The sequence below is a fragment of the Mytilus galloprovincialis genome, chromosome 4 (genome assembly GCF_965363235.1).
Source record: "Mytilus galloprovincialis chromosome 4, xbMytGall1.hap1.1, whole genome shotgun sequence".
In the NCBI taxonomy this organism is placed as follows: domain Eukaryota; kingdom Metazoa; phylum Mollusca; class Bivalvia; order Mytilida; family Mytilidae; genus Mytilus; species Mytilus galloprovincialis.
In genome coordinates, this window is record NC_134841.1 from 40,310,154 (window position 1) to 40,331,493 (window position 21,340).

The 21,340-nt window shown below is 32.0% G+C and overlaps 1 protein-coding gene across 1 annotated transcript; it reads left to right on the top strand.

Moving 5' to 3' along the window:
• The first annotated feature begins 8,981 nt into the window (after positions 1 to 8,981).
• Positions 8,982 to 11,853, top strand: LOC143070594 (uncharacterized). The gene has a single exon (XM_076244833.1). The coding sequence runs from the start codon at positions 9,069 to 9,071 to the stop codon at positions 11,592 to 11,594; it is 2,526 nt and encodes an 841-aa protein (XP_076100948.1). The 5' UTR covers positions 8,982 to 9,068; the 3' UTR covers positions 11,595 to 11,853.
• The last annotated feature ends 9,487 nt before the right edge of the window (positions 11,854 to 21,340 follow it).

Here is a 21,340-nt window from a genome sequence, read left to right on the forward strand (position 1 = left end):
CCTTAGCTTAAGACTGAAAATATAATTGATTTTCGATATTCGGATAATACAGTCCTTTTCCGTCATGTATCTAAAATTAATGTACCTTTTAAAACTACTTTGGCGGAAATTTACAAAAAAAATGTGTAATTCTAAGGGAAAATGCTTAAAATTTGACTTTTTACGAAATAATAAGGTTGAATTCATCATGTTTTTAAAAGAATTTGGCCGAAAACTTGAGAAGGCAGGTCAGTTAAAAGTTATTTAACTTTAAAATTTAACCTACAAGGTGTTTCCCTAAATGTGAACAGATCATGAATAATATCTTCTTGCATATGTATTTCTGTTTTAAATTTTGCTATTTTACAATTTTCCGTCATTTTATATGATCTTATATAGCAATTATACTATGGTTACGCCTCCGATTTTTAAACTAAAAAGGTTGAAAGATTTCAGAGTAGACAATGTCCATTTGTACACGGACAGAAGCCTAAAAACATGTATAATTCACCTATATGCGAACAAATTGTTCATTCGACATAGACATTGGCTTATTATCATTTTTATTTAAGGGGCTTATATAATCATATTGTAATGGCTGCCGTCATGATAAGGCAAAATGGCCGCTATGCAAATTAGTAAATTATTCCAAATTTTGCCATATGACACTCACATATTTCAGGTGACGATCTTTTTTTTGTCAAATTTTATTACATTCTGAAGCGAACAAAATGTCTTAGTATGTATAATATTGAAGCTTTACACAAAAAAAAGAACATATGACGTCATTTCATATTGTGCAAAAAACCAGATCAACATTTCGCGGTTTTTTTTTCACATTGAGAGTTTTGACCATAAGAGAAAGAGGTTCAACAACTTGTGACAATTGATTATCGCTCTCGTTATTTAAGGTGGTATAGGTGTCTTTCGCTATCTCGGATTGTGAAAACAGAGAATCTAAGGTCAAGATTTCAATCAAATTAACAAAAATTGATGCAGGAATACTGTTAATAAATGTGAATTTGCTTTTAAAAGAACAAATTTATAAGCTTATAACTTATAAACAATAATATTTTTACAAGTGTGAATTATTTTAGCTTGATTTTCAATGTTATTTTGAATTTGCATTTTAAGGGGAGGTAACTTTGAAATAGTGCATTTTCTAAAGGAATCTACATGGAATTTTGCCATTTTGAATTTTAGCCGAAAAAAAAACGATCGGTAACCTTATCTTTTCTGTTGATATTATAAAAGCATTTTCTAAAAGCTATCTTCTCGTATTTTATTTAACAATTCTATCATTTAGTTTAGCTTCTAATCACATACAGATGTTAATGTACCTTATAAAACTACCTTTGGCGGAAATTTACAAAACAAATGTGTAATTCTAAGGGAAAATGCTTAAAATTTGACTTTGTACGAAATAATAAGGTTGAATTCATCATGTTTTTAAAAGAATTTGGCCGAAAACTTAAGAAGGCAGGTCAGTTAAAAGTTATTTAACTTTAAAATTTAACCTACAAGGTGTTTCCCTAAATGTGAACAGATGATGAACAATATCTTCTTTCATATGTATTTTTGTTTTGAATCTTGCTATTTTACGATTTTCCGTCATTTTATATAATCTTATATAGCAATTATACTATGGTTACGCTTCCGATTTTTAAACTAAAAAGGCCGAAAGATTTAAGAGTAGACAATGTCCATTTGTACACGGACAGAAGCCTAAAAACATGTACAATTCACCTATATGCGAACAAATTGTTCATTCGACATAGACATTGGCTTATTATCATTTTTATTTAAGGGGCGTATATAATCATATTGTAATGGCTGCCGTCATGATAAGGCAAAATGGCCGCTATGCAAATTAGTAAATTATTCCAAATTTTGCCATATGACACTCACATATTTCAGCTGACGATCTTTTTTTTTGTAAAATTTTATTACATTCTGAAGCGAACAAAAAGTCTTAGTATGTATAATATTGAAGCTTTACACAAAAAAGAACATATGACGTCATTTCAGATTGTGCAAAAAACCAGATCAACATTTCACGGATTTTTTTTTCACATTGAGAGTTTTGACCATAAGAGAAAGAGGTTCAACAACTTGTGACAATTGATTATCGCTCTCGTTATTTAAGGTGGTATAGGTGTCTTTCGCTATCTCGGATTGTGAAAACAGAGAATCTAAGGTCAAGATTTCAATCAAATTAACAAAAATTGATGCAGGAATACTGTTAATAAATGTGAATTTGCTTTTAAAAGAACAACTTTATAAGCTTATAACTTATAAATAATAATATTTTTACAAGTGTGAATTATTTTAGCTTGATTTTCAATGTTTTTTTGAATTTGCATTTTAAGGGGAGGTAACTTTGAAATAGTGCATTTTCTAAAGGAATCTACATGGAATTTTACCATTTTGAATTTTAGCCGAAAAAAAAACGACCGGTAACCTTATCTTTTCTGTTGATATTATAAAAGCATTTTTTAAAAAGCTATCTTCTCGTATCTTATTTTACAATTCTATCATTTAGTTTAGCTTCTAATCACATACAGATGTTTTTCCTGTATTTTCCATACAAAATGTGTCATTTTGTCATAACCTGAAGCTTAAGGAAATGCGCGGCGACCTATTATTTTTATTATATTTTTGAACATATATCAATAGATACTACGTTTTGGCAAAGTAAGGACAAATTCTATCATTTTTAATTTAGACTCCCATACCACCTTAATGATTTAATATAATAAAAATTATTTATCATCATATCAAAATTAAATAACTCGGGTTGATATCAAACGATATGCCATTCTCCTTCGTTATTAAACCTATAAATATTAAAAAAAAAAAAAAAGAAAAAAAGAACATGATAGGTTATGCGCTACTGTTTTTCAGATGACTTGATTAATATCCCTGATCACAGAATCTTAATGTGTCAAGGAAAAGCCTTTGTGTATACGACTTCGTAGTGTATAGAAGGATGTAATGTGATATCGTATGTAGACGTTTATGACTGAATAAATAGTCAACGATAAATCTTACGGGGCGATGGATCACATAATTTTGATTCAGTACACTACAAAATATAATATATAACAAGTCTAAAAGGGTACAACATCACCGAAAAACACAATTTTTAGATATTTCGGATAATAGATATCCTTTCTCGGTAATAGCACGATGTCAAATGAATCATGTCAACTCAAATAAAGACTCTATCAAAATCTTGAAATTTATACAATTTAAGCGAACGCTGGTACAATTTTAAAATTTCCAAACACGGCGCAAAGACTACAAATATATGCCAAAATAAAAATAGTTATTTACGATGTGAACTGGCACAACTCTAAATTCCCAAAGGTGGTGACAATTGAGATTTTAAACAACTGCGTGGAAATACAGTCCCAATAAACAGTCCTGACCGATCTAAGCTGGTATAATATTTAAAATATGACAACGGTAGAGCAATTGCAACAGAGACTGCGTATTTAAACATCCCAAATATATAGCAATTAGATGATAAGAAAAAAGAGTTATAATTTTTTACTAAGGTTAAGTAATAAAACGTTGCTGCGTATTTACACATTTCTGCCAGCTGTAATTAAAACTAGTATAATTCAAAATCCAAAAGCCGGAGTTACTGGACACAAGTGATGGCAGGAAATTGGTGATGGTAGGGAAAATGAGTGACTCTTCTATGATTTTTCATTAATGCCCTCTGGGGAAACTGTCCTGAGCTTTCTTATTCAAAAACTTTCCCGAGCAAGTCTGTCGGCCTTTGACCAATCCTCGGTGTGATCTATGATGGTGATGGTAATTTTTTTTTAATCAACCTTGGCGTGCCCATGTGATCTTAAAATGACGACTTACGGGGAGGTCGGGCTTGCAGGTGTAGTCACTACGATGACCATTCATGCGTTTGTTGAATGGCTGTTCTGTCTCGCCAACATACTGCATGCCACATCGACACTAAAGAATGTAGACAATTTGCAACATTCTGGGTTTTGCAAGTTACATTACAAAATATTGTGTACACAGACCCAGTGGAATGGCAAGTAAATGTTTGAGTATTCAGTATTTGTTGGCAAGTCAGACATCGTTTATTACCACATGACTCGGAAGTAGGGTTCCGAGTTTAGTTCCAAAATTATTACTGCGTTACAAACCATGCACAATGACGGTCACATAGATGAGGATACAATTGGATATTTGAAACCAGCTAGAGAACGCCAAGCCTGGTCGATTGTTTCATCTTCCTAAAATACGGCCACCCGACTGAAAAAATCTCAAAATTTGTAGACTTTCATTTAAGATCTCATGTAGAAAATCTTCCTTCTCACATTCAAGACACTACAGATTATCTTCGCAAAATGGAATCCATGAACCCTCTTCCTCCGGAAACCCTCCTTGTCACTTTAGAAGTCACCTTATTGTATACCAACATACCTCATGATGACGGAATACAATCGTGTAGGGAAATATGGGACTCGCGCAACACTTTAGAACCACCTACCGAATGTTTAGTCCAGCTGCTTACTCTGGTTCTGAAATGCAACAATTTTACCTTTAATGGTGAGAATTACCTTCAACTAAACAAGACAGCGATGGGGACGAAAATGGCAACATCTTACGCCAATATTTTCATGGGCAAATTAGAGAAAAAAATTATTTCAACATCTTTATCCAAACCTCTGTCTTGGTTCAGTTTCATCGATGATGTTGACATGAAATATATTGAAACCCAACAAAAATTGGATGCTTTTGTCAGACATGCAAACAACGCCCACCAGTCAAATAAATTTACATATGAATTATCCGATTCTAAGATATCTTTCTTAGACACAACTACATCTATAAAGGACCGTGTCATATCAACAGACCTCTACTGTAAACCTACAGATAAGCATCAGTACCTTTCTCCCCAAAGCTGTCACCCCAAACACTGTCCAAAAAGTATCCCGTATAGTCAAGCTCTCAGAGTAAAGCGGATTTGCTCCTTTGAGGAAGCTGTCACTCAGCGGTTACAGGAACTTCGCGGATTTTTAATCAAACGAGGTTATAAGAAATTGGACATAGATAAGGGGTTTGCGCGTGCTAACAGTTATTATACAAAAAGAAGAGGCGCAGCAAAATATTTATATTTGTTTTAACATACAATCCCGCCTTTACTAACCTTTCACGTTTGATTCGTACCAATTGGCAAAGTATTGACAATCACCCAAAAATATCCAAAATCTTTCCCGATCCTCCTGTCTTAGCTTTTCGGAGACCAGCAAGTTTAAAAGACTTATTTGTGAAACTGCCGTCTCTTCTAATAAAAGCTGTTCAACTACAGGATGGTGCAAGTCATGGGGTAATAAACGATGTCGGACTTGCCAACAAATACTGAATACTCAAACATTTACTTGCCAATGTTCTGTGTTTTCTGGACGGTGTCCTGTGGAACGGGCATGATTTGGAAAGATTTGTCATTGCTGTTGTCTGCCAATTGAGTCCAGATTGCATCCCGAATGCGAACCGTCTTTGACGAAACCGTTCCAAAACAGTCCCATTATTAATACGAAATTCCGGCAATAATACTCTCGTCTGAGTATTGACAATTACGAAACACAATACGACTGAGTCCAGTATAAGCCGTTTGCAATGCGGTACAACAGACTGATATGATTTCGTTCCGACAGAACATGATCCTCCTAAATATGGCGACAATTTTCTAACTACTATCTCCCGTCAGCGTCGGTTTACTATCTGGTCACTGTCTAATGTCTGAAGGGCCGCATTCGGCAGAATCGGGACGCTGTCGCGATGAATTCGGTCGTTTTTAACCATGGGAAAAATGCAAATCGGAATAGAGTCGGCTTATAAACGGGATAATCGGGACAAGTTTGGATGGAAACGGCTGAATTTGGACGCTTGCTGAATAATATCTGATTGTAGTCGTGATAAAAAAAATGTTTTTACAAATTTTGATAAAAGTTTGAATTTACAGCCATGATTTACAAATGCAAGATCTTGTACATACTTTTAACAAATTTTATCGGGAATGCTCCTTAAAAGGACAGCAGTAAAAATCGTGAATGTGTGACCCCAGATTAATGTCTAAGAATCAAAGGAAATATTGTATCAATATCAAATTATTATCAAATATTGTAATAAATAGTTATGGCCTATACTAAATAAAGTAACATGATACTTAAGGTTAAACTTAGAATTGTATGACAAATGCGTCTTGTATTATGCGTGATTGTTCGATTAAAATGTCCATTATATAGTTGATGTACTGTCGGGTAATATATATATTTTTATGCGTGACATTTTTATTTTTATTCAATGAAGACATATTATTTCATATTCATTATATAATACTATTTGAAATATGCATGGAAGTTTAGCGGCCAATTTTGGAGTTTTTAAAGCCTTAATTTGATAAATAAGTGGGGTTTCGGTAGCTTATTCGTCAATGCTTTGTGACAGTATTTCTTTTTTGTTCCTGACAGTATCATTCGATATAAAAATAATTTAGCTATACAGAGTTTCCTTTTCCTTGCATATAAATGTTTGTTTTTCTTTATACCATCAATGATATTCAGCGGAATATACTAGAACATACAAAATTGATAATTCCAAAACCAGGGTCGACAGTAGTTCGAATAAAGCAATAGAAAATTATGACGCTACCGATTGTCAGCAAGATTACAGACATATTGTTTATGTACATTTAGTCGTAATGGCTACCGTCAAACTACTAGGTGTCAATTTCAGTAACTAGAATTGACACTGGTATTTAACTGATAACCGTAATTGGAATTTCGACTATCCTAATATGGCGACGGCAGATAAAGATAAAATCTTTACAGTCATTTTTTCTAAACTGTAGCATGTTTTTGTCAATAATTACTCAGCTGCAAGTGTTTTCTATACCATTACATCATATTTGAATCGTAACGGTGCACCGGAAATGTCTAAGCGCTTTGAAAATTGCCGTTGAACAATTCGGGATGTTAATCGTAACTCGGAAAAAAAGATAATCGTAATTATGGTATTAAAACATGAGAAGATAATCGTAACTGGATAGTGTTTTATTTTTTTTTTTTTTTTTTTTTTAAATTTATCATATTTTATTGAAATCTGTACATTTGTTAGTTTAAAACATCAAGTACCGGTACCTTTTCCCGGCCTCGTTAACATTAGTAAACATCATATTTATACAGTTGTTAGTATTTGTTAGTATTATACATTCAATTTTCAATATTTGGAAAAAAATAAAAAAATATACCATGTCAGTAATTTCAAAAAGAAAGAAGTTTACTATTAAGATTTTCAAACATAATTATCTGTATAACAAATGCACAGGTTTAGAAAAAATATATATATATATTGTTTTTTGTATTAAATTTCTTTTTTTCTTATTTGCACATAAACAAAATAAGTTACACACTTTTGTATGCATAATAGTTATATACATTAAAAAGAAGATATATAATATATTATTTAATAGACACAGCAGTTTTAGTTTGTTACATTGCAGATAATGATTTTAAGACAGAGGTTGTTTGGATATGAAATATATACATTATATGTGGAGTCTATTTGGTTTTTGTTTTTTGTTTTTATGATAATAAATATTGATATTGACACTAAAAATGTTTATCTGATAGCATGTGATGAAGTTATGGTGATGAATTTATCACGAAAACGTTTCAACATCTTATGACATTTCTTTTTGTGCATATATTATTAATGGTTCTAATGAAAACAGCTGCATACTAGTTTTTCATAAAATTGGAAGAGTAGACAAATATGAACGGCTATTTTAACCGGAAAATTAACCTATATGCATTTTTATTGACACATAAGGAAAAGGGCAATATGAACACTCATATCTACCGATAAAAGTATCAACTGTTAAATCTGATAATGCAGTTATAAAGTTATTGATGGAAACTATTGTTTTCATTTCGACCAGAATTTTAGTATAAATGTGATATTGGATGCAAAACATATGGCATATTAAAATGTGGTATACGGGACTTTCATTTGGAGCAAATTAGCCATTTGAATTGAATTGATTGCACTTTTGGGATATGAGATATTGCTAATCCACCCCCTTTTTTCTTCCACCAAAAAAACAAATAAACGCCAGTTTTGCTTTGATTTCGTTATTTAAAAAGACAATTTATTTCTTTTCGAACCATATGATTGCAACTATAGTTTTTAAATGAAATTAACATTCGAAAATTATGCAATGCAGCAACACATTAACTGCTTTCTTTAGAGGTGAGGTATGAAGTAAGAATGTTTACTTGCTACGGTAAAGCAATTCTCAAATTGAAAACAAATAGTTTCAATCGCAACACAACTTATTGAATGTTAAAAACAACTGAGCAACACGAACCCCACAAAAAAATCCGGAAACAATCTTCGGTGATCCTGAAACATAAGCATATCCTGCTCCATGATTGGCACTCGTCGTGTTTCTCATGTTAATACACACTTTTTTATTGTTTCAAAAATAAAATTATACGAGGTAGTCGTATTATTTCTTTTTGTAATCTCTTTTCGATTTTATCGAAATATATCGATTTCTGAGTATCATGGTACTATTATTACATTTGCAAGTATATTTTTTTTAAATTTCTTTACTATTTGATTATTTTGTAAATGATACAAAGTTCACAGTTGTGTCTTAACACACACATACGTATTTCTGATATACTTTACTATTATATGAGTTCGGTCAATTTGACAACGAATGATAATTATTTTTCTACACCTGGATGGTTACATATTTTTTTTTTTTATTTACCCGGAAGAAAGAGTATACAATGATATTAGTTAAAGCGTATAAAAGATCCCTATAAAAGCTATCAATTTGGTTAATCAGCATAGCAAAGTGTCGGTTTGCTAAGATAGATATTTAAAATTAAATAGTGTACGATAATTATTACCAAGAATAAGGACTGATACAATTTTGACATCTGAATTTATATAAACCATAAAAACAAATTGATTCTGTTTTATTTGTGCGTGCATAAATGGTGATATAATAACGATATATTAGTTAAAACACATTTCTTGGGATGTATAATTATATTTATCAGATAGTGCCGGGCTTTTTCATTTTAATTTATTCAGTATATGCTCAAGAATGTAACATAACAGTTTATGATTATTTATCAGAACGGGTTAAGTTTGCGGACTGTAGTAAAAGAGGTTTTAGCGAAGTTCCACAGTCACTCCCACGTGATATCACTGTTCTGGATCTTAGTGGAAACAAAATTCTTCGTATCAGTAATTACTCTTTTGAAAATTACAGTTTATTACACAATTTATCGTTGGCTAAAAATAAACTTAACATAATGGAGGAACATGCATTTTATGGATTAACCCGATTGAAGTTTTTGAATATGACTGACAACATTTTGAACCTGAGATATGTCTATACACCAGAAATGCTTTTGTCGTTGCAAAATTTGAATAATCTAGACATACGACGAAATATTCTAAATCAACCGACCCTGGATTTATACCATTATCCTGATCAAGCTTTTGCAGTTTTAAAAAAGCTAGAATTCTTAGCATTAGATATGGCTCCAAATCCGATTTTCGGAATAGGATTTCAAGGGCTGAAAAATCTGAAATCATTAACGTTTGAATTTTGTTTTTTAAAATATCTACGAGGGTATACATTCGAAAACTTTTCATCGAATCTTGACGAATTGAAACTGACTAGATGTCATTTAAATTTTTTGGAAGTGGAAAACAATGCTCTCGTCCCCTTTCCTAAAATTACCAAAATACATTTTGAAGAATCATGCATGCATCTGAAACAGGCTCTTAACATACTGTCACCATATGAAGGCAAGACTATTGAAATTATGAATTTCCGAGGCCTTAACTGTCCCATTTTCAATAGCAATGAATATCCGTTTTCATTAATAGTCACAACAGGCATGATGAGATATTTGAAAACTATTTGTGTAGAAACTTTAGATTTATCAGACAACGGGATAGTTGATTTTGATAAAAATTCGCTATTGTCATTTGATCGAACAGAGTGTTTAAAACATTTATATTTTAAAGGAAACAGGTTTGCGTTTGCTTATGGAAGACATATGGACGAGTTAAAAACATTTTTTAACAAATCTGTTGCATTGAAAACATTTGACTATTCTTATATTCCAGTTCGATATAAGCTATACGCAAATGATTTTCGACAATATTACGGAAAAGATTATGATTTGTCTGACAATGTGATTTATTTGCCTCGTTCTCTAGAAAAATTAGTTTTGGGTAATTTACTCTGTGAGGATATTTCTAGATTGTTCTTTATACGTCGAGGAAGCAATTTGACTTACCTTGATGTGTCGTTTAGTTATACAAACAATGCTGTAGTTTTTGAAAGAAACGCCTCATACAAAACTGAAACTTTGGTCTTAGATGGTCATTTTCACCTGACATTGTACACAACAGAGCTTGCTAATTTTATAAATGTAAAATATCTTTTGTGGAGAAGTGCTAGTTTGTTTTATTTAATGCATACTAGTTCAGATGACATGTTTTTCAAAAGATTTATAGCACTTTTTAGAAAATTTAAGTACCTCAATCTTTTGGATTTGTCAGATAATAGTCTTAATAATTTACCAGAAAATTTATTCATTAATATTGATCATCTATCATCATTATCTTTGTTTAATAATTTGTTTCAGTCCACTCCAAGTGAGATCATTTCTCAAAATGATATCAAAGTACTTAACCTTAAAAGTAACTTACTACCAACAGTGGATTATAAAACTCGTGTTTGGGCGGATTCAATGAACCTAAAACATGGTTTATATTTTCTTCTTGATGACAATGCATTTGAATGTAATTGTGACAATTTGGATTTTATCAAGTGGATTCAAGAAACAAAAGTCAATCTAGACAGCAGATCATACAAGTGTACACTTCTAAACGGAACTGTTATAACCGTACTTGAAGCATATGAAAACATGCATGGTTTGTTTTCCCACTGTAGAAATTCAATATGGCTGATTGTCTCTTCCATTTTGTTAGGAACAAGTTGTATCTTGACTTTGATAGTTTTATTATACAATAGACGATGGAACATAGCTATATTTTTTTACCGCATTTTTCGAAAGATTGTTGAAAAGAAATATGGTAAAAAATACACATATGACGTTTTTGTTTCATATGGCGGGGATTGCATACCTTGGATAAAAAAATACTTTATTCCAAAACTAGAAAACGAATGGAAACTCAAAATATGCGTAAAAGATCGCGACTTTTACGGCGGAGAGTCATTTTATGACGCAGAGGCAGAGAGCATAGAAAACAGTAGACATGTTATATTTTTACTTACTCCAATATTTAAAGTCTCGCCAGACTGTCTGTTTGAAATTGATAGAGTGAAACACGAAATAAGTATGCAAAACATTGAAAATGTCATAGTCATATCTAAAGACATAACTTTAAAAGATATTCCTGAAGGGCTAACTCATATTTGGAACTATGTATTATTTATACAGTGGCCAGAAGACTGTAATGATCATGACTTAACCTGGCAAAAATTGAGAAAGTGGATTTCTGGAGATTTTCTGTATTAGAATGTATATCACATTAATGCAGTGCGAACGACAGGTTTATCTAAAAAAAGATATAAAAAAAAAAAAATAACACTTTATAAAGATTATATGAGTTCGAAACGATTTTCTCGATTCACCTTTATCGGCAATGCTTAAAAAGCACAAATTTAACCAATGGTAAATAAGAGCCGAAACACGTGAAGAGCTTTATTAACATTTAAACTATAGCATACTCTATCGTAGTTAAATTGTGTATTAAAGTACAGTTTATAAAACTAAATGGCCTTGCAATTTTCAAAGAATCTTTAACTGATGATTTATGTTGAAGTGTTCGAATTCCCAAACGTTTGAATAACGTGCGTTAACCAAAATTAAGTTAACGCGTTCAAATGAAAATCTCTTACATCTACCCAAGTTAGAGCCCGTTTACCCTGTGTTTGTTTAGCTAGTGTACGAAAACATCGTCTTCAAACATATGTCAAATGTAAAACGTCTACGGAACTCTTGAAATAAAGGTGATTTGTTTTTAATGCTAGTTTTTTTTAGCATCATATACATGTACAAACTACATTTTTATTTAAAAGTTACTACGATAGTTTATTCAATACAGAAATAGATATAAAACAATTTTAATTTTAACCTTGGATGTAAAATATTCAGTTTCAACATACGATTGAACTGAATGTTTTCATCAATGGTTTTTCATGTGTGGTAAATTATTTCTTATTGAAATATTGATTTACCAATAAATGTAATTAAAAAAAAAATATTGCAAAATTGTCTCTAAAACTTTATTTATAGAAAAACATCTAATTTGGCCATGCTCTGAGTAAAAAACTCGGATTGTGTTTGTTTCGTATAGTACAATAGTGTAAGATTATACATGTGTTGTCATTGCTATAAATCTTAAAAAATTGCATGTGTATGCAAAGAATTATCTAACATAACAGCCAAGGCCATGTGAAAATTATGTTAAATGTATGGCTTGCATTGTTTTATCCACATAAATATTTTCAAAGTCATATTCCTCGATTTATATCCGTCTTTATAATTCCCTTTTAACAAATGTGATTTAGTTTATTTTACACGTTATAATTAGTTCATGACCTGTAAAGTTTGACCAACTTTTTATTGGAAATAATAAACCTTTTGTCCTACCAACACTTCCTTGTGTATTTCCCAACTATGAAACTTAATATCAATCATATTTAAAATCTTTAAAAACATCTTTAACTATAATTTCCCACGATTTTGACATTTTCAACTAGCCTTAAAATAAAAGGTAGTAAATTTGTTTTTGTTGGTTTTCCTGGTCATCGGGATTATTTATGACTGAGCAACATATTTGTTGAACTCAACTTATCAAAAGACTTTTGTCCACCAGTCTTTAGGCCGTGTAGTTACCTTAAACTGCTATCATCTACTTTATTTGAACTTTAGTGGATAGCTGTCTAATTTTCAATCATACAAAATCTCCTTATTTATATATATATATATATATATATATATATATATATATATATATATATATATGAACCTTTACCTGGTACTCTATGCTGCAATATCTGAATTGCTACACTTTTGAATTACATGCGTTTTCTAAAATTCAGTTAACTCGTTCAAATGAAAATGTTTTATATCTACTAAATCTAGCGCCCGTTTACACTGTGCATAGCAAGACATCGTTTTCAATATCAGATGTGAAGCGTTTACAGAACACTTGAAATGAAGATGATTTTACTTTTAATGCTATCTTTTTGTGTACATTATAAATAGTTTACGTTTTCATTCAAAAGTTACCACTATATTGTATTTGAAAATGTATAAAAACCACTTTACTTGGACGAAAACTTAACATTGGTTGCATAATATTCAGTTCTGTATGATTGAACAGATTATCATAAATCAATGCTTTTTCGTGTGTTGTAAATTATTTATTATTGAAATATTGCTTCACAAAAACATTGTTTATGATAAAAAAATAAAATATTGCAATAAATATATATATATATTTATTTATTTATTTATGTCTTTGATATGCTATAAGAATAGTTAAGAAAGAGGGACGAAAGATACCAAAGGGACAGTCAAACTCATAAATCTAAAACAAACTGACAACGACATAGCTAAAAATGAAAAAAAAAGACTAACAAACAACAGCACACATGACACAACATAGAAAACTAAAGAATAAACAACACGAACCCCACCAAAGAACTAGGGGTGATCTCAGGTGCTCCGGACGGGTAAGCAGATCCTGCTCCACATGTGGCACCCGTGGTGTTGCTTATGTGATAACAAATCCGGTAAATAGTCTAATTCGGTAGGTCACATTCATGAAAGGTAATGGGATTGTAGTTACGATGTAAGGAACATATCCGATATCATTTGTGAAACGGTTATTTGTAACGGTCAACCAACTCGTGATGGCGTCCGTAAAATTTGCGCAGGGATGATTTCAACTTCACCATTTGGCACTCTTGGTTTAATAGCTTCCTTGTGAGCAGCAACCCTCTAAGTAGAAAATCATGATAGGAAATGCAAGCACGGGAATATCGTATCAATTGGGAGATGTATACCCCGTATGCAGGTGCTGCTGGAATGTTGCTACTAAGAAATGCAAAGTTCAAAATTGGAAAGCTGAAATCATCTCTTTTGTGGTAAAGTTTTGTTTTCAACCGACCCTCATTGTCATTTTCTAGATGTAAGTCAAGATATGAGGCCGACTTAACTGTATCTGTAGTATCTTTTATCTCTAGCTCGATGGGATTGATGCGTTCCACATAGTCACCAAATTTTGAATTATTTAGTGAAAGAACATCATCTATATAGCAGAAAGTAGAGTTTAAAGATATTGCTAACTTCTTATCTTTCTTCCTGCATGAAATCAGCCTCATAATAATAAAGAAACAAGTCGGCAAGTAGAGGGGCACAGTTTGTTCCCGTTGGAATGCCGACAGTCTGTTGAAAAACACGTCCTCCAAACGTTGTCAATCAAGAAATCAAGCATCTTGATAATATCAGTTTCAGAGAATTCTTTGTTTGAATCAGAGTTATCCTTTACAAAATAGGATTCATCCCTCCCTAAGACAAGATATTTGTATCGACATCGGCCATTCTTTTTTATGAAGCAAAGCAATACCAACTTTTTCAATTTGTCTCTTAGTTTGGAATGTGGAATACTGGTGTAAAGAGTAGAAAAGTCAAATGTTTTAATACTGTTACAAGATGAAAGAGAGTTAGATTGTATGTACTCTAAAAGATCTTTGGAATTTTTAAGTATCCACAACTGATTCACGCCACCTATAGAATAGGCAGTTTCACAATAACTTTGAAGCCCGTCTTTGATTGCTGATAAAATTGATGTTAATAATTTAGAAAGAAGTTTCGTGGAGCACTTTGAAGACCCAGCAATATATCGTTGTTTGTAAGGACACTTACGTAGTTTAGGTATCCAAAACAGTGATGGAATATCCAGTTCTTCATCTTTGGTTGAAATTCCAAAGGAACACAGAACAGACCTATGATTATCCAGGATTTCCTCTTTGGTAAGTGTCGTGAGGGTATATGTTGAGTTTCCAAGTGAATTTGCAATACCTAATTCGTTTATCAAGCAGTTAATGTAATGAGTTTTACACACAAAAACGATGTTGTTTGGGACTTTATCTGCGGGGACAACAACATATTTGTCATGGAGGTAGGATAAGTGTTTTGCAACATTTGGGTCTTTAAAGATTGACGTAGCATGGGCATTGATAGACCCATTTAGTTTCTTAGTTCTGATTTGTATCAACGACATCACTGCCTTAATCCATTCGGAAAGAGTGTCTACGTCTTCCTTCTCGCGCTTAGCCCATTGCCTGGCATAATCCTGAACTGAATCCATCAAAATTTTAAAGTTGTATTTCCAATTGATGGATTTAGGCTCAAAATATTTCGGACCTTTCGATAACACATTTCGTAGAGAAGTGTTATTAACAATTTTGAGGTCACCGGTAATAACGTGGCCAGCAGGATTATATGTGAATTGGGAACTAGCACAAGTGCAATCAGGAGGTTTAGACTTGAAGTCGTCAATATCGAGATTCTGCAAAACGTGTTTGTAATTGAAAATTTTAGTTGCAATAGGTTTGGTATAGGTATAAGAAATTATTGGTACAGACTGGTCTTTGAAATAAGTAGGTATTTTCGATTGAACTAATTTATGATGAAGGATATTGCCTAAGTTGATGCCATCGATACCTTTGTTGGCAAAGGAAAGATTAAGGAAAGATCTTTTCTTTTTTTCATCTTTGCCAATGTGTTCTGGCCTGAAGAGTCTGTGACTTGCAATATCCGAAATTATAGCTTCAAGTTTGTATTGGTTTGAATGAGAGTTTGTAACAGTGGATTCCAAACATAAATTGAACAGAGAATGACGTTTTGAAAGGGGTAATGAATAAAGTTTCGTGCGAATGTGATGAATACCGAACGGCTTTTGTATAAATGGCAACAAGCCATTAATAGATACATAATACAGAGAAGGTTATGTATGATGACGATTACCATGACTGTGTCTACGTCGAGGAGTCGAGTTGAAAATATTCATCACATTCACTGAGTTACACGAAGTACTAGACCATCAATTTTGTCATTGCGACCATAAGGTGTCGCAGTTTCCAATTGTCTAATCCAGTAGTCCTCTTTTTGTCTACGGAGAGTCATTGAAAGATTAGGATTGTTAGAGTTATGGTATATCTTTTCGATAATGCGAACTATCATAGAAACGATGGAATGATCGGGCTGATTGAAATGCTGGTATAGAATGTCGTTAGCATTGAGGTTAATGTCTGATCTATGACCACACATACTTGTTTAGACTTCCTTTCGTTTCACTCTAATCCGTAGACGACATCTATCGATTTACAATTCAGATCACTGTAACTTCTAGTAAAATATGACTTCTTGGTCATATTGCTAGTAAATTCAGCATCTGTAATTAAAATTGCACAATTTTGCAGCCTTTGGTTTCACATTTCAAAATGCGACAGTGTTGTATTGTTTCATCAAAAACCAAAATGTCTTTAAGGAGAACTGAACATGGCTGTATATTTGTAATATTGCTGTTGTCACTAGGACGATGATCTGAATGAGTCATGTTTGAGATATTTGTCATGTCTGGTCAAAGTTCCCTTTCAAGGTTAAATATGTTATTAAAAAATCACTTTCAGAAATTAAGACGTTGGGATATTATTGTCAGTGAGACAATTATGAACTAAAAATGGACCTTAGTGTCATTTACATTTTCTCTCAACTAGTACACATTTTATTTTTTGTCTTGCTTAAGCTCGGCTCCGTATGCGGATTTTTTTCGCTGTGTTGAAACCCATTGGTGGACTTCGAGTGTTTTCTACCCTTTGGTCGGGGTTAGGACTCTTTGACACATTCCCAATTTCAATTCTCAATTTTATATATTTTATAAAATAGTATTTGATAAAGGGTATCATTTATTTTTTATAGGGAGATAGTACTGAATGTCTCCAATACTCATCTCTTCCATAAAATGACCCAAGTGCTATCTCACAGTTATATAGACGAAATAAATCATATAAGTAACGTATCTATAAAACCCCGACATAACAAAATTTAAAACAATGCTTAGAAAATTCAATAAATAACTTTCAGTGACCCGTCCCATTTTCAAAAGTGTGTCTTTACTTCTGAACAGAAAGGAACTTTATGATAAAAATATCTTCTTCTGCAATGTTATTTGATAAATTTACATGATATAAACAATACAATGGATCATAGCATGGTATTTTTTGTCGGTAGTGTTTTGTATGTTGAAAAACATGAATTCTAACATAGTCATTATTAAATTATTTGTTGCTCGTAACCACTTCGTATATGTATATTGAAGGCACAGGAGACAGTTTGTATTACATTCTTTTTAATGTTCATGTATGGCTTTTTCTCTTCTTTTTGTTTTGTCTGCATTGGTTGCAAGAAAGTTATTGCATCGAAACTATTGTTTGAGATCAAACTTCAGACAGTGTTGGTACACTGTACCTTTAATATTTACGTCATGTAAAAACAAGAGACAACCTCAGAAACTATCTAGATAAGAAAATATTGTTCTTCCCGGTATTGCATTTCCTGATGGTATACTCTTTCACTGCAATTTAGTATTTATAAAAATAAAAAAAGAACTATACTTATAAAAATAAGAAGATGTGGTGTAATTACCAATGAGACAACTCTCCGCAAGAGACTAAAATGACATAGAAATGATGTTTAGGTTGTTATTATAACACGGCTCTATTGAAATGAACATCACCGATTTACTTTTAAAGAAAATACAAGAGAAACATTGGAAGGACTTAGATGAAGTCGTTCGCTTCTAAAATATAGAAATATACTATTGGTAGGAATAAAATTTCGAAATTGATAATGTAGTGAACAATAGCGCCGAATATGAACTCACTTTCTATTCGCAAATATAAGAGACTGTCAACTATTTTAATCATGTTGAGCTTGTCGACTATGACAGGTTCCTCGTACAAAAAGTCGAGTTATCGATGCATTATAAGAGTCGAAGTCAGTCGCACTTTTCCCTATCTCATCTCTACAATGTATGGCACCCCAACATCGTGTTTCGTCGATTATGACAATGACACAATAAATCAAAAATGTTCGTCATTAAATATCATGCCCTCTCAAGAACCTATATTTACGGTTAACAAATAGTAAAAGTTGCGAATATCAATAGGAAGAAATAAATCTGTTTATACATCTACGGTACAAACTATTTACTTCTGTATCTTATAATTGTATTTTATCATGGTTGAAGCGATTTATATACTGGTACAAAGCAACATGACAATACTGGCCGACAAGTTACTGAGAATAGATCTGGACTTTAATCCAGGGTTTTAAGACTGGAATCATAAAAATAAAATCACAAAAATACTGAACTCAGAGGAAAATCAAATCGGAAAGTCCCTAATCATGGCAAAATTCAAATGACAAAACACATCAAAAACGAATGGACAACAACTTATGCCTTACTTAGTACAGGCATTTTCAAATAAAATTCTAATTTATTTTATTTCATTAAAGTCTAATACTTGAGAAATTTGAAATATTAAACATTGAGTTTCAAACATATTCAATCGATGCAAGAATATTTCAACACTTCAACCTTTAATCGTTTTGAAATTCAGACTATTTTGCGCGCTATGGCGAAAAAGATTTTAAATTCATCAAATAAACGTTATCTAGTAATTTTGTTTTACAAAACAGTATAACTGAGCAATCAGAATGCAACACGCATTAGTAAGATGGGCTACACCATTGTTAAAAGAAAACATACATGCAGCAATCTATATAAACAGCACTATAGATTTAGAAGAAAATGCTTAACCAAAAACGGTTAGAAGCTCAGGAAGTGATCGGGTGAATAATGAACATATTATGCTCCTCGTCGGTGTATTGGTACATGCTTTTGTGATCGAAAAGGTAAGATACATATTATAATTCTCTCTCTGTGTATTGGTACTTGCTGATTGGATAATCTGTTTGAATTGGTATATACTTCTTGCTTCCCAATTTTTGACCAGTCAAAATATTATCAAGTTCATGTTGAACCGATTATTGAATTGACTTTTTTTTATATTCTCCTAGTACCAAAACCTTTTAAAAACATATTAAGTAAGTATGACATGTTTCTTGAAATAACGGCCTGATTGGTCTTTGTGTAAATCAACATAGAAGTATACGACCACGGCTTTTCGATTTGAGTCACGATCGCATTAATTTATGAAGTACACTGTTAATGAATTTCATACGCTGAATAAATAAACTCATCCCAGACAATCTAAACTTAATAGTATCATTTAGTTATACAATTTGTATTAATAATAGCGTTCGTTGTCGCCGTCATGTGAAATTGATACATGTAGGGTTTTTTTATCAGATAGTATAAACCTTTCAATGGTGTTCATTCGTAAAGATGTTGGTTTTTCACGAAGCGGAACTTCAAAATATTCCTCCACAAACCTTTCGTGACCTTTCTTTAATCCTATGATAATAGTTTGAAAAATATTTTACTAAAAACCCAGTTATATGACGACGACTATAGTATTTTGTACTTTTGTACTTTTTGTCTTGCATTATTTATTTTTGTCTTTTAAGGGTGATCGCTCTTCTTGTTTGTGAATGTTTGTAAGATACTTGAAATCCTATAGTTTTATAAATGTAGTGCCATTCACCACTCAACCCTACCTTTCCTTTCGTAATCTTGCACTAATAACATATAGTTTTAAAAGACATTTTTGAAAATAAAAAAAAAACAATTCTTGTTATCTTTTATCATTTTTAGTTGGAAAAGGGATGCCACATTTATATCTATGAAAATGCTAGAGATCATTACTTCCTGTCAAACTTTTATTTGCTTAAATCTCGAACACAAGCACATGGATTTTTTTTCTGCTTTTGTGATTCCTTTATCTACATGTAATGCTTTAACTATATATGATAGTTAGGCAATGTTTATAACAACAATGATCATTCATTACAATTAAAATACAAAAACGGATTTCCGCACAAGTCGACGTCAATGACAATACGACGCCGACCATGGACAAGTACAATATAGTTGGGACATTGTGCTCCCGCAATGATCCCTTAAGGAAAGTAACATCTTATTTTGAGTAGTTTACAAATGTACAAAATTATGCATTCAATGTATTTCCTCGTACGCTTAGTCCAGTTATCGATACATTATAATTCTCAGACTTAATCGAAGTTAGTCGCACTTTTGTTTATCTCGTCTCTACAATACATGACACCAAATGAACTATCATCATGTTTGTCGATTATGAAAATGGCACAATAAATCAATAATGTTCGTCATTGATTATCATGACATATCAAGAACATATCGTTCCGAATGTCAATTCGCCGTTTCAGAATCTAATGCACTCTGGGTAATATTTTCAAAAGCGTACACCAAAACGTTGTGATTGGTGAAAAACGTTCTAAACAATTGAATTTCAACCAATTGCGTGACATTATTCTCATTTTGGTGTACGATTAATGATATTACCCATAGTCCTTTAGATTCTGTAAAGGCAAATTGGAAGAAATAAATATTTTTATGCATCTTCATTGATTCTAAGACTTGATACTTTTCTTATTGCAATACATTTCTAAAACATAGAGTTGTAAAGATATAAATTCGATGCAAAGAAGTTCCTCTAGCATTTTGGGTCCCCTTTTACGATTTTTAATTGGAACTCTTCAACAGTTAACGTTTTCGAAATCCATCATATTTTGTGCTCTATTAGTGAAAAGGATTTCATAAATACAAATAAATTTGTTGTCTTGTAATTGTTTTTTATAAATATGTGAGACGTCAGTCACTGAGCAATAAGAACGCAACATGCGTGAGAAATATGGCCAACTTTAGTTGTCATTTAGTTAATTTTAGACGAATGCTGATAGTTGTTCGATTCAATATGATATAAATATAAATTTATTGAGAAGCACGTTGAATTGTGCAACAAGATTTTTACAGGCGTGTTTGATTTCAAATACGTGTCATAGATTTCAAACATGTAAATTATCGTTTTACCTAGATATAAATGATTTCATGTGGGCTGTATCGGTCAAATGAATGCTTTTATGGTGGCTGGCTTGTTTTATTTTCTAGTTTTGACATTCTTCCCTTTTTATAACTGAGTACACATATGGTATACATAAACTGTTTTTTGGTCAAAGTTTAAATT